At 42.2% G+C, this 14,689-nt stretch overlaps 1 protein-coding gene across 3 annotated transcripts; it reads left to right on the top strand.

The window, feature by feature from the left end:
- Window positions 1-2,051: 2,051 nt before the first annotated feature.
- ZNF24 (zinc finger protein 24) lies at window positions 2,052-8,750 on the top strand. Of its 3 annotated transcripts, none has more exons than XM_053664139.1 (4): window positions 2,052-2,160; window positions 4,432-4,940; window positions 5,094-5,241; window positions 7,360-8,750. In XM_053664139.1, the coding sequence occupies exons 2-4, from the start codon at window positions 4,521-4,523 to the stop codon at window positions 7,896-7,898; spliced, it is 1,107 nt and encodes a 368-aa protein (XP_053520114.1). In that variant the 5' UTR covers window positions 2,052-2,160; window positions 4,432-4,520; the 3' UTR covers window positions 7,899-8,750. The 3 variants fall into 3 exon arrangements, with proteins under 3 accessions (XP_053520114.1, XP_053520115.1, XP_053520116.1); XM_053664140.1 differs by having other exon boundaries at window positions 2,063-2,181; XM_053664141.1 differs by lacking the exon at window positions 2,052-2,160 and adding an exon at window positions 2,533-2,822.
- The last annotated feature ends 5,939 nt before the right edge of the window (window positions 8,751-14,689 follow it).

The following is a 14,689-nucleotide window of genomic DNA, read 5'->3' as shown; positions in this document are numbered from 1 at the left end:
ATCAAGATGTTCTATCTTAACTATTTTTTAAAAATGTATTAAAGAGAGAGAGAAATTAATTTGCTGCTCCCCCCATCATCTACGCATTCACTGGTCACCTCTTATATGTGACCCACAATCTTGGTGTATGTGGATGACACTCTAATGAACTGAACTACCAGACCAGGGCTTGACTAGATCTTTAAGAGGGCTTCAAGGACCACGATTCAGAAAAGAGCCCACACAGTGGGGCTCAGAAAGGTGGTGTTTCAAAGAGGTGTCAGCCCTTACCCTCAAAAGAGGAAAACCTCATTGTGGTTTCCACTTATTCTCTTAGAAAGAATTAGGAACTATAGAACAGAATCCCAGCCAAGGGTTTTGTAAAATTTTGCAACATGTTTAACTTAAAGTGTTTCTGTTTGATGATCTTTTCTGTTTTCCAATATTAACTACATGTAAAAACTCTTAAAGTAAAACAAAACAAAAATGCCTTGAGATAGCCTTTAGAGTCACCACAGAGGGAAATGTAATAAAAGCAGCAAAGCAGATTGGTGGCAATAGCCAAGTAGAGGACTGAAAAAGCTGGACTTCTGAATCCTCCTAAATGAAGAAAGAAAGAAGAGGACCAGAGTCAGGATCTCCCCAGGAGTTCTGGGGAGATGAAGTTTGGGTCACAGTACAAAGTGACCCAAATGCAGCTATACCATCAGCTGCTCCCTAACTTGCTCTCTCATTTACAAATTGCTCAGAGGCTGGAGGCACCTTGCAGAGGGCACTTTTCTGAATGAGGAAGGGAACCAAAACCTGAACTTGCAATGCTTCTGGAAGACTGGACCTACTTTAAACAACAGGACTCTTGTGTGGTTTCTGATGCCTGACATGTGACTTAGCAAAGGCACCAATGAAGCCAGCACAATCCATTCATTTATTCTACAAATATTTGTTAAGTTCTCTATAAACCCGGCTGCCAGCACCCTATGACTAGGTGGGGATACTATGTTGAACAAGACAGACAAGTTTCCTGCCCTTCTAGGGCATCCAAAAACAAAACAAAACAAAAAAACATGGAAATAAATAAAACCGAATCACTTTTAATACTGCTACATAGGGTGGGAAGGCTCTCAGGAGGAAAGGTGGTCAGTGAGGCTGAGGATCCTGGGCCAAGGTGAGCCTCAGCTTTCAGAGAGGGAAGGTAGGGGACAGGCAGAAGTAAGGAGTTTTTATGTTATACTCAGTGGGGATCCAGTGAAGGCCTTTATTTTACTTTTTAATATTTTATTTATTTATTTATTTTAGAGAGAGGGGGAGAGGAGAGAGGAGAGAAACATTGTAACCTGTGACTGTTCACTGTGCAGAAATCTCCCAATCAACTGAGCCCACCAATCAGGTTTTAAATAGGAAATAAAGCAGTCTGATTTACGTTATTAAATGATCACTTCAGCAGCTGTTTTGTGGTATAAAATGGCCAGCCTAAATTAGATGAATTCTACAACTTCAACATGAGATTGTTCCCAAAGCTCCAACCTGTCTCATTTTGTTTCCCTACTAGATAAATTGATCAAAATACAGTTCTATAATATAGCTAATGGGAAACAAAAGTTGGAATCATGCATTGGTTTCAAATCCTGCTTCCTGCTTGTTAGTTATGAGTTTTTGGCAGGTTATTTATTGTGCACTCGTTAGCAGTGAAATGGGGATAATAAAAGCTCCTACAGCACAGGGTTATGGAGTTTAATGGCAATATATGTAAACCTTGGTGACAGTGCCTGGCACTATGTATTAAGCATTTATAAATATAAGCTTTTATTACTTCTTTCAGAGGATTACTGTGAAGATCACATGAGAAAATGCATGTGAAAGGGTTTGTGAAACCATAAAGACTATCTTAATTGCAGAATTGTCTCTTTCTTTAACTTGTCTTTTAAGCGGAACACAGAACGTTGGGCTACCCGAGGAAAGAGGCACCAGGCCAAACCCAGGCTCAAAGCGGTCATTGTCGTAGGGCTGCCCCTCCCCCACGCGGAGCACATCTCCACGGCAACGCGGGGCTTCGCCTCCCTCCGCCTCCTGGGGCCCGCAGACCGGAAGCAGCCCGCGCCGGGGGCTTCTGGGAAACAGCTTGTGAGTGGCGTTTCTGCGTCTGCCTTGCACAGTGAAGGTGCTGCGGTTCCCGAGCCGGAGGTTTGCATCAGGGTGTGCGGGGTACGCTGGGGTAGGGGCTGCGAACGGCCTGGAAGGAGCCAGCGAAGAAACCTGGCGGGGACCTTCCTCGAGTCCGTGGGCGGTGCGGGGTACAGGCCACGATCCTCGCGCCCAGCAGTTGTAGCACGCGGAGCGGTTGGCGAAGGGCCAGATAGGACTTTCTGCATCCTCCGATGGTCTTTCTTTTTCCTTGTCCTCCTCGACCCTTGTCTTTCCCTTCCCCCATCAGCCGGTTTTGTTCTATTCCCAGGCCCTGGCGTCTCGAGGAGAGTTCTGGGAGTCGGTCGGGCGGTGGTGGGGAAGGGCGGGCCTTGCGCGAGAGCTGCCGGGACTTGTAGTTCAGTCGGCCGCGAGGGAAGTCCAGTGGCTCCTCTGTTAATGTGCCAGGGTGGCCTTTGATCTGGGGAAATCCGTGGCATTGAGTGCTGCGAGGACAGAGGAAATCGGGGCCGGGGTGGGGTTCGCAGTTGCACTGTGCAGGAGTGAGGTGGGGAGATCACCCGAACGAGGCTACCCACGCAAACTGTCGGGACCACGGGCCTGCCCTCTCGGCAGCTCCTGCACGGTCCACGAGCAGGGTGCGGTATGAGAACATAGAAGAGAAATTTTTTTTTATATGGAATGCTCAACCCGTTGACAAGGTAGGAATAAGAACGAACAAATTTGTTGGCTAAACTTTATGTAATAAGGCTGCCACGCTCCAGCGTAGTTAAACTTTTGTCTATTACCTGTCTGATAAGGTCTTTTCTGATCCTAGTTTCCCTCTTAATAGGGTTGTAATAAGTTGTTTTTTTTTTTAATTAGTTGCTTTTCAGATTCTGGGCCCTGAGTAGATGCATTGGGTAGCTGCACGGTCCATTTCTAGTGTGTGTTGTGAGCAGTGGCATGGGCATGACTGTGCAGATACTGAGGAAATGATCAGAAATAGTGCAAGGTTTCCTTCCCTTCGGAAAAAGCTGGGAAAATTGTGAGTCATCAGTGTAACGACAAGATCTTGGATGACTGCAAGAAGTCAAGGTGGTTATGAGAGTGCCTTTCATAGAATTTTTTGAGATTAATGCCTGTCCAATTTAAATGTGATTACGTTGTGGTGAGTGACTGAATAATATTTTCATTGTATGGCACTGGAGGCTATTTTTCAATATTATGTTACCTGTTTATGAACAAGTGAATAATTTTTCACATATATCTGAAGTGTAGGGAGTTCTTAAACATTTTTTTTTAACTAAAAATTTTTTTTGTCTTAAACTTTTTTTCCTTAAGCAGGTCATAAAAAAGCATCCTAGTTTTTGAGTTGACCTGTGTGTCAGGGAACACTAATCTTGAGTTGCAGATAATGTGTTTCAGAATCAGATGCATTTAGAAAACACTGAGGTGGGCTGGTTCTTACTTGGATTTTTTTGATTTTTGAAATAGGGCGTATTGATTTTTATAGGTCGGACTTTTTCTCTAAAAGGCCAGGTAGCATGCCCTGGTTGGTGTGACTCAGTGGACTGAGTGCCAGCCTGTGCGTTGAAAGTTCGATGGTTCGATTCCCAATCAGGGCACGTGCTTGGGTTGTGGATCAGGTCCCCAGTTGGCGGCCTGCAACCAATTGCTGGCACATCCATGTTTCTTACCCTCTCTTCCCCTTTCTCTAACAGTAAATAAAATCTGCCCCAGCTGGTGTAGCTCAGTGGATTGAGCAAACCAAAGGATCATAGATCAATTCCTAGTCGGGGCACATGCCTGGGTTGCAGGCCAGTTCCCAGCAGGGGATGCATGAGAGGCAACCGTACATTGGTATTTCTCTCCCTCTCTCTTTTCCTTCCCCTCTAAAGATAAATAAAGAAATAATCTTTAAAAAAAAAAATCTTTTAAAAAGGCGAGATAGTGAGTATTGGGTTTTTTTAGGCTGTATCGTCTCTGGCAACAGTTCAACTCTGCCATATAGTGTGAACTGTGAACAAATAAAATAATTTAGGGACACAGACATTTTAATTTCATACCATTTTCACGTGTAATGAAGTATTCTTTTAATTTTTTTCAACCATGTAAAAATGTGAAAACTATTAATACAAGTATGATATAAAAACAGACAATAGGCCATATTTGGCCCTGAGCTGTAGTTTGCCAGCTTCTGGTGGTTTATTGATTGGAATTTTTAACTCAGTAAAAGGAGAAATGTCTTAACTTCCTTTATCTCAGTGTATGTCCAAATTCTTAGGATATTTGGTCATTTATATGTTTTTTCAATTTTTTGTGCCTTAGGACTGCCTGTGAAGAAAACGAGGTATTTCCCCGAGGCCTAATATCCTGCCTGCCCTGATTGTTTTTTCTTGAAGTATTTATAAATCAGGATGTCTGCACAGTCAGTAGAAGAAGATTCGATACTTATCATCCCGACTCCGGATGAAGAGGAAAAGATCCTGAGAGTGAAGTTGGAGGAGGATCCTGATGGTGAAGAGGGATCAAGTATTCCCTGGAACCATCTCCCGGACCCAGAGGTTTTCCGACAGCGATTCAGGCAGTTTGGATACCAGGATTCACCTGGGCCCCGTGAAGCCGTGAGCCAGCTTCGAGAACTTTGCCGTCTATGGCTCAGGCCAGAGACGCACACAAAAGAACAAATCTTGGAGCTAGTAGTGCTGGAGCAGTTTGTTGCCATCCTCCCCAAGGAGCTGCAGACTTGGGTTCGAGAGCATAATCCAGAGAATGGAGAGGAGGCAGTGACAGTGCTGGAGGATTTAGAGAGTGAACTAGATGACCCTGGACAGCCGGTGAGCCTGGTTGTGTCGCTTCCTGGTCGGAAGCACTGGCGTACCAGTAGGGGAGTCACTCAGCTGCAGTATATGTTTTGTGTGGTTTGTTATGTGCAGTTAGTTCTGATTCTCATCAAACTCCCTATCAACTGAACCAAATCTTATTTCCAGGTTTCTCTCCGTCGACGAAAACGGGAAGTGCTGGTAGAGGAGATTGTTTCTCAAGAAGAAGCTCAGGGATTACCAAGTTCTGAGCTTGATGCCGTGGAAAACCAGCTGAAGTGGGCATCCTGGGAGCTCCATTCCCTAAGGCACTGTGGTGAGGACCAGAACTGCCTGTGGGTGGAGGGTGAAAGAGTGTGGGCCTTTTGTCCAGGACCCTGTGCTTATTTGTGTGTGTGTGTGTGTGTGTGTGTGTGTGTGTGAGAGAGAGAGAGAGAGAGAGAGAGAGAGAGAGAGATCCCTGAGGCTGGACACATTGTAGGAGCTTGGTTCTTCCAACAATTGGGTTGCTGACCTCAGGTCTTTTATTCCTAGTCATCAACATCAGCCTTTTCTTCCCTCTCACCTCTCTCTTGAAAACTTTGCAATTTCAGGCTGGCTGGCGTTTGCCTTACTCTGAGCCAGAACCTACCTGTGGACCGGGTCCCTGTATTTTGCACGCAGTGTTGCGTGTTTGTCATCCGTTCCATGTCCTTTCAGTCTCCCGTCTAATCTTATGGTACAGTAAACTTACCTGAAGCCTCTCCAAGTCTGTTTTCTTTGTTGTTTTTGACTGAAGTTTTTCTAAAGTTTCTGCTAGTTTTTCTTCTCTTCAATATCCTATCTAGAGGTGTTTTTTTCTAAGAAGGTTCTGTAGAAATGATATTTGGGTAAAGCTATTCACCTTTTCTGTGTATTTATGCAAAAATAGGCTGCCTAGCTATAATAAGCTTTAAGTAACAGAACAATTAGACTAGTCTTTCCCAATGTATTGACCATGAATGCCACTTATTTGTATTCTATGACACAGCCCAGTTTATTTCTAAAACTTTTGGATATCTTTTCTCATATTTATATGAACTGAAGTGAAGTTTTGTTTGAGACCACTTTGGGGATCATTCCTTGAGGTAGTTGGAGGTCGAACTGGAGTGTCACCGAGTGAGGTCTGAGCAGATCTTCCTGGTTGATGGGGGAGGGGCAGCGCGCTGATAAAGCAGAACTTCTGGCGTGGCCGCTGAAGTGTGCTGAGAATCTGCAGTTTTAAGGTTTCAGGGGACATTCTTCTATGCAGTAAAGTTTGCAAAGCACTATCCTTGGTTTGGAGGTGGCATTTTCTTATGTAGAAAACTTCTACCCTGCCTGAGTTTTCAATTACTTTTCACCTATCTTTGAGTACCTCATTTCAACAGTCTGGTCTCTATGCTTGAAAACTTACTACCCACTGTGCTACTTGTCTCCACTTAACCTTCCCACGCCTCTGTTCTTCAAGTCTCCAGGTCTCACTAGTCCCCTCCACCCCTTCAGTCTCTCGTCTTCAGCCTTCTCCCCTGACTTTATCCCTTTCTTAATCATTTATTGTAGGCTACTCACTACCACTTTCCTGAGTGCTGCTGCTCACCCTGTAGTAACTGTCTTGACTTTTCAAGGCTTGGCGTTTCAGGAAAGTCTTAAATGAGGCTTGCTCATGTGGCTGTCCGCAGATGGGATGGTACCTCATCTGGTAATTCAGGCTTTTCTTTCACTAGACTCTTCTAACTAAGACTGAGAAGTAGGAAGTCATCTAGGTGCCCTGAGAAATACAAAATAGGGCAGGCTTCTTCCACAGGAAAGCTTTGATTTATGAAGGGCATGTGGAATTTGTAAGTGTCGTGGCCTGAGTTCAGACAGGATGCTCCCAGCGCATCTTCAGCCCCTTCTTGTCGGGACAGCTCCTGTGTTCGACTCTTGCCTGTGACCTGCTTTGTCTTGCTTATTCAAAAATAGTCACCTTCTGACTGGTTGCTCATTTTTTACACCATTGTATTTTGATGTAATTTCTCTTTTTCAAAGCAAAAGAATATTACAGTGATTTTCTTATGATCAACCTTATTTTATTTTTCTTTCAGACTTCCATCCAGACCTAGTTGCATCACTGTTACTGTCTTCCCAACAGTCTTAAAATCTCCCATCTTTCTGTCCTTTGTTTTCTCGTTGCCATCTAGAACCCACTAATGTATGTTACTACTTTATTCAGATTTAACTGTTTCACCCCTCACTATGTTATTTACCTCGTAATCAGTCATTTCATTTTTTTCTCTTTCGAGGTAGGCAACCGTGACACCACTTTTCAGAGTACTGTTACAGATGTATGCAAGCTATCTATTTTACTTTTAAGTCTATTAAAACTTTTTTCTTGGCAGGTTCCTTTCTCTAAGAATAGAGAATGAGTGATATTTACATTTTCTGTTTATTTCAGATGATGATGTTAGGACTGAAAATGGAGCATTAGCTCCAAAGCAGGAGATTCCTTCAGCAGTAGAATCTCATGAAGTTCCTGGCACTCTCAATATAGGTGTTCCTCAGATGTTTAAATACGGAGAAGCCTGTTTCCCTAAGGGCAGGTTTGAAAGAAAGAGGAATCCTTCCAGAAAGAAACAGCATATATGTGATGAATGTGGAAAACACTTCAGCCAGGGCTCAGCCCTTATTCTCCATCAAAGAATCCACAGCGGAGAGAAACCCTACGGATGTGTCGAATGTGGGAAGGCGTTCAGCAGAAGCTCCATCCTTGTGCAGCACCAGAGGGTCCACACTGGAGAAAAACCTTACAAATGTCTCGAATGTGGAAAAGCCTTCAGCCAGAATTCTGGGCTTATTAATCATCAAAGAATCCATACTGGGGAGAAACCGTACGAATGCGTTCAGTGTGGGAAGTCCTATAGTCAAAGCTCAAATCTTTTTAGACATCAGCGAAGACACAATGCAGAAAAACTTCTGAATGTTGTGAAAGTCTAAGAAATTTTTTAAAAAGTCAGCACTCAGGTCTTTTTCTTCAGAAATGAAGACAAAATCAAAAACACGGAATGATACATAGTAGTTTGGTTTCCTTATAAGAATGTTAGAAAACCCGCCGGGACGTAGAGAAAATTGTCAGCCCCATCATTATTTTATCTTGAAAGAAATGGTGTCATACCTGCCTAGAAACTGAAATTTTAACCTTAATTCAGGTGTTAATGCCTAAATCTTCCATGTGATGTTTATATTCTGTTTTCTTTTTTTTCCCAAATAATCTCGATTCTTTGTCCCCTTCAGATTTTCTTTTGTAGACAAATACATGAGTTCTATGTTGATCATTGAGATGTTCTTTGCAAGGATACATTCCCTTCTACACTAAAAATCAACATAGGAGTTTTGAAGTCTGAAAACTGAAGCCATCTTTTCAAAATTGACTCTTCTGTTTCTTTTGTACCCAATTTGGATATGCATTTCAGAAAATAGAAGATAAAGGATGGCTAAAAGTTTCAAGGTAAAATTAGAAGTGATGATGATAAAACATCAAAAAGTGAATGGGATGCCTAGATTGGTAAAGATAGAAAAATACTTTGATCCAAGAATTGAAGTACATTAAGAATTTATCTAAATGCAATTATCTGCCTGTAAGAAAACTCAAAAAGGGTGCATCCTGTCTGTAATGTGGACATCCCACCAATGAAAGTCGTGTTCTCCCATGGTTCATCAGAAGGTGGGCCGAGTAAACAATACTCGTAAACTAGGAACGTAGAAATAACACTAGGGAGAATTTGCAGTGAATGACTGTGTTGAAGGGCACATGTAAAAGGTAATGGTCTTTCTGGGATTTTAGAAAACTTTAAAAGACTTGAAGATCCACTGCATTTTCATCTTGTCTTCATTTTTGTTAAGGACAGAAAAATCTCTGACCAGGTGGGTAACAAGTATCAGGTTTGCTCTTTTATTTTTTTTGGTGAAAGAAGAGGGTTGAACACCAGGCTAACAAAGCAGCCATGTATTCATTTGTTATTAAACATTTTCTACCGACAAGGCACTGTGCTAGGTACTGTAACCCTGCCATGAGTAGGTAGGTAATTCTTCCACTGGAAGTTTCTGGGGCTTGGTACAAAGCTGTTTCTTGTGAGTTAGCCTCTTGCCCACATCTGAGCAGTCCTGGGGGAGGTCACCTCTGAAATTCTCAGAGCCACGTTTCTCTTACCGGGTGTCATATTTGGGGGGAAGGAAGACTCAGAGAGCTAGCCATCTCTCCAGCATTCTTCGGTAGTGAGTCCAAAATTCTATCACAGTTTAGAGGTTTGTGGGTTTAAAAAAATACTAATCAATCTAGAGATCTAGCATTGAGGGTGTACTTAACATGTTAAGTTGAAAGGATTGTTTTGTTTAAAGAAATAACTAGGTTATTGACAACTAGTATATTAACTATCAGAATTGATTGAAGTATTTTTTTTTTAATTTTAAGTCTTAACACATTTTTAAAATGTATAAAAGGAATACATTGTAGTGGTAGGATTATATATTCCTTGGCTGAGAATCCCAAGTACTGTGGTTCTGCTGTTTAGTGGGAAACTCTAGAAGTTAAAATACAGAATCTGAGAAAAGGCGTTTTTACAGTGGGCACCGTTGTGTGGAAAATGACCCATGTGTATACAGATATTTCACAATTCCAGAGATGTGGGTGATAGCTGGTGCTTGGATCAAATTTAAAAAATGGAAGGTGAAATTTGCATGAGCCTGTGCAAAAGCGTAGTGATAAACGCAAGGCCCGCTGGTGGGGAAGTAAGGCAGGTGGAGCTTGTTTATAGGTTTTCTGATAACAATTAATTATAAGAAATGTGCTTTATAGATTAAGATTTATTGAAGTATAAATATGTAGTAATGATATAATGTATTTTAAGTTATACAAGAAAATGTAGGGACTTCTGTTGGGGTCTGTTTTCTCTGTGGCTGCGAGGAAACAGATCAGTGCCCAGTGAAGGCGCAGACTCCTCTGCTCTGAGATAGAAGGGTCTCGAGTTTATTGAATGATTTATTTATAACTGACTTCTTTCCAGGTGGGCTTTGAGGTGGCGTATTTGGAATTCTGCCGGGATGACAGGATTCTTATATCACAGTAGATGAGAAGGGATCAGGCTCTCAGTGACCGAAATTTCATGCTCTTTTTAGATTTTATGTCTTTCCTGTATACAGAGAGGCTTCCGTGTGGTAGTTTTGTCTGAAATGCCAAAGACGTTTGGTGTAATGTGAGAGCTTAGAAAAAGTCCTATTAGAGCTGGCGGATATGTTTGCCCTGCCGGCTTTGATAGTTGGGGGTTGTTTGGGAAGGATTCTGAGGCTAAGGCAAGGCTTTGTGGGGAAAACGGCTTGATCCAAAGGACTGGCTGATGGTGCACAGGAAAAGGACGTGGTCTGTGTACTGGCTGGCTCTGGTTAGTTATGTCCCCAGTAGACAGATTGATTTAAAATAACTCTTCAGTGATTTATGATTTCATCTCTACCTTTATTTATACCCACACAGCTGACCAGCAGTTCTGGGGGCCGCCCAGCCTCTGATGAAGTGGTGATCTGGCAGTTGACAAGCAGTGGTGTCTGTGTGGTTGGCAAATGAGCAGTCAGTGTTAATGGCATGCAGACTGCTGATACCTACCCAGTAGCCGCTGAGCTTTTTGCTCATTACTGCTACAGTTCTTTCTGGTGTTCTTGGCATTAAGCTTCCTATACTTACACCCAGTTGGCACTCAATCATTTAGCAGTAGGTCTAGCAATTTATGTAAGTTGAAGGGAGGGTTGTATGTATTGAAATAATCTGCATGCCAGGCATTGGGCTAGAGACTGTACCTATCTCTCTTAGATTTGTAGACTAGACGAGCAGGATTCAGAGACCGAGACTTGCATGTGGCCAAGTAGAGCTGAAATTCAAATCTAGTTCTGTGAACTCCACGGACGTCTATTTTTCCACAATGCCATGAGTGGTGGCTGTTAAACCTTGATTTTAGGTTTTACCTTTTATGGTTCAGATGCTTTTATCTTTTATAGTTAACAATGTGAAAACTATTAAATATGCTTGTTTAAATTTTCTATAGTACAGAATGTAAAGTGAAAAAAAAGACATTCCTTCTCATAGTCTTACTCAGAAATAATAATTACTTGCTTTGTTATTCTTCCAGGACTAGGCATATACAAATTTAAGCGACAATGTGTTGATAGCTGACACTTGTGGTTTCTATAAAGGCACTGTTTGAAGTGCTCTAGCATGGATTAACTCATAATCCTCACAGCACACATACGAGGTAGGTACATAATGCCCATTTTCTATACACGCACTGAGATTTGCCTCCTCTTCTTCCCACTTTGATACAGACCTTGTTTTTCATGGCTACATATACTATTCCATTGCATGAATATACTCTAATTCATTTAACCGACCCCTGGATAATTTGGTTCTTTCCAGTTTTTTATTATAGATAAAGGTATAGTTAACATCCTTGTACATCTGTTTTGCTGCCCGTGTGGGTACTTCTGTAGGATAAATAGACGTGGATTTTTGGGGTCTTACTACTGTGTACATTCAGCATTTTAAGAGATGCCACCCAAAAGATTGTAGTAATTTACAACCCCATCAACAGTACGACTGCCTGTTGGCCTACACGCCCACCAGTCCTGTGTCCTCAAATAGTTTTGCCTCTTCGATGGGCAAAATTTATTTCATTTTTTTATTAATAAGGAGGAACATTTCTTCATTTGTTTATTGGCCATTTGCATTTCCTGTTGTGAATAGTGTTTGCCCATTTCAATTTTTTTCATGATAAGAGTATAAATGACTACCAGCTCCATTGTACAAAATGTAAATGATACACACAGGTATAAGAACAAAGAGACCCTTCGTAGTCTTTCCCATCACATTCCACTGTCCGCAGTTTAGTATACGTTCATCTAGTCCCCTTTCCGTACATATCCATGTGGGTATACATAAACATAGAAAAGCTATTTTTACATGAATAGGATCTTAATACATATTGTTCTGCAGCTTGCTTTGTGTGTGTGTCTTAAAAACTTATCCTGAGGATTTTAAATTTCTTTAATGGTTGAATAGGGTTCAATATTATGAAAATACCATTACTGAACTGTTTTCTTATTTTTTTCTCTTGCTATTACATTGCCAAAGTAAATCTTTCTCATATATATTTGTGCATGTGTGTGAATATTTCTTTAGGATGGAGCTGTATAGGGTGGATTGTTGCATCAAAGGTGTGCTCTCTGGTAGACCCATCTCAGCTTCCCATAGGCCTTCATAACTTTATATTTTACCAACTGTATGGAAAAGCTCATTTCCCCATATAGCCTTACTTACATGTGATAGTTCTATCGGATGAGGGGGGCGGAAAAAAGAACCCTTAATTGCATTCCCTGATTAGTGGTGAGGCTGAGGTTATGTGTATTGGCCATTTATAGTGTCACCATAGGTCCTTCATATCCTTTTCCTGCTTTCCTATTGGGTTACGTGCGGATATATGTTTTTGTTTGTTCAGCATCTTCTGGTAACAGAACCCTTATTTATTGTGGGGAACCCATTCCCTGTGGCTTAGGTGAGTACCCAACCAGGTCTGGACTTCCTGAGTTCTGCAGCTCCCTAGCCACAGTGATGAGAGAATAGGGATGTTACTCAAGCCAGGCTGCAGAGAGCCCTCAACAGAACTTCTGCAGAAACTATTGGAAAGAAGGCTCTACGGAGATCCCATGAACTAAGAACTTGTGTAAGCCTGAATTTGTACCATGCGGAGTTTGAGGAGAAACTCAAAGAGAACTGAGTTCTGATAACATTTTTCTGGAGGCCCTAGTCCAGCTGTGCCTAAAGCCTGCCCTACCTCCGGACTTTAACATTTTGTGAGCCAATAAAGTCCCTTTCTTGTTTAAGATAATTGAATTGGTTTTCTGTCCTGATTAATATAGGTTATTTGTATTTTCTTATTGATTTGTAGAAACCTTTGTAATTTTAAATTCTAGACTTATACTTTATGCATTATATAGGTTAATAAAATCAGCATGGCCTTCCCTGATTTAGCCTCTGTCAACCTCCACCATTTGTGACACCACTCTGTGTACCAGGGGTCCCCCCACCTTCCACTTGGGAGCTGGGCTCACAGCAGGAGGTAAGTGGTGGGTGGCTGGCCTCGGAGGGAAGCTTCATCCCCCTCCCCATCCCTTGTATTACCACCTGAGCTCCATCCTCCTCCCAACCCCCAGCCCTGTGTAAAAGTGTCTTCCACAAAACCAGTCATGGTGCCAAAACGTTTGGGACCGCTGCTCTATGCCACACACCACGCAGGCATACTTTACATACCAACAGTAACTGAACACTGGTGTTGGGAATGTCTGTGGATGAAAAGCTTTCCACATAAGCAAGTCTTCAGGCATTTTTCTTCCTATCCTTCATTACTAGGACTCCGAGGCTGGGGATTGCGCTGGTGAGTCCGTGCTGCACCAATAGACTTCCAGCCACTGCTCTCGCATTCCCCTCAAGCATCTCCTGTATGTGATCTTTGAAGTCTCTCCCCATGACCTCCATCCCCCTTCCTTCCCTTCCATGGTTCTTCAGTGTCATTTTCTGCTCAGCCCTTTGGATTTGAAATTGCCCCAGCCCAGGATCTGGGGTTTACATTACAGCTATTGCTCCTGGGTATGGTGGTGGGGGAAACGTATGTCATGGTGAATAGTGAGAAAATAAAGCAGGAAAGAAGAGATTTTTAAAAAGTCAGGGAGGAAAGCCATTGCAATTTAGATAGTTCAGGGAAGGTTCACTGAGAAAGGTTTGGTGAAAGACGAAGGGGTATAAGAAAGCAAGCTGAGACTGGAGGAAAGATGTTCCAGGCATGTGAACGCAAGTACGAAAAACTGGGTGTGGGAACAATGCCTCATTTGTTCAAGAAACAAGGAAGCTAGTGTGTCCCCAGCACAGTGATCATTGAGGAAAGTGGACAAGGCCAGGGAGAGACGTGGGGTGAGGGACGTGGGCAGGGCCTGATCGGGGAAGACCTGGTTAGCTATTGGTGGACTTTCAATGAGATAAATGACTAGTTGTTGAGAATAGAACGAAATGTCCAGTTATCTTGTTTTCTAAAGGGCTCAAAAATATTTGTTTACATACTTGATTTATGAAGGCAATAATAGGAAAATTTAGAAATAACTTTAAAAGGTTAATAAACTTCTAGCCAGGCTGATCAGGACAATAGAAGATAAAAATTATTCAGAAGTGAGAGGTGTGACATTACATCATACAAACTCATGTAAAAGTTCTGGTCAGACTCCGACCCATGTGGCTTGGTTGGGTGTTATCCTGCAAAGTGAAAGGTGACCAGTTCGAATCCTGCTCAGGGCACATGCCTAAGTTGTGGGTTTGGTCCCTGGTTGGGGCACATGCAAGAGGCAACTGATTGATGCTTCTCTTTTGCATCAGTGTTCCCCTCACTTTCTCCTTTTCCCCTTTCTAAAAATAAATACAGAAAAAAAATTTAAGTTCTAGTGAAGTTTATTAATCATCCTGAGTCCAATACTCATTTACTAGACACTGCTTGAGCCATCAGCAGTATCTTGAATAATAGACATTTTCATTTGGCTCGAAGAACAAACAACGTGGGTTTTTTCTACCCCTTGGGTGCTTCTCAGTCTCGATGCTGGTATTTCCTCATTTTTATGGACTTACATGTTGGAAAGCCTGAGGGCTCAGTGTTCACATCTTTTTTCTACTTACTTCACTTCCTAGGCGATCTTATCTGGCCCTT

The sequence above is a fragment of the Artibeus jamaicensis genome, unplaced genomic scaffold (genome assembly GCF_021234435.1).
Source record: "Artibeus jamaicensis isolate MK-2021 breed Jamaican fruit bat unplaced genomic scaffold, CSHL_Jam_final contig_354, whole genome shotgun sequence".
Lineage (NCBI taxonomy): Eukaryota > Metazoa > Chordata > Mammalia > Chiroptera > Phyllostomidae > Artibeus > Artibeus jamaicensis.
Note: the sequence above shows the minus strand (reverse complement) of the source record. Positions and strands in the feature narration are given on the sequence as shown.

Coding starts and splice junctions, on each gene's coding strand:
- ZNF24 (XM_053664139.1), top strand. CDS start 4,521: ATGTCTGCACAGTCAGTAGAAGAAGATTCGATACTTATCATCCCGACT. Junction 4,941..5,093: donor TAGATGACCCTGGACAGCCG/GTGAGCCTGGTT, acceptor TCTTATTTCCAG/GTTTCTCTCCGTCGACGAAA. Junction 5,242..7,359: donor CCATTCCCTAAGGCACTGTG/GTGAGGACCAGA, acceptor TGTTTATTTCAG/ATGATGATGTTAGGACTGAA.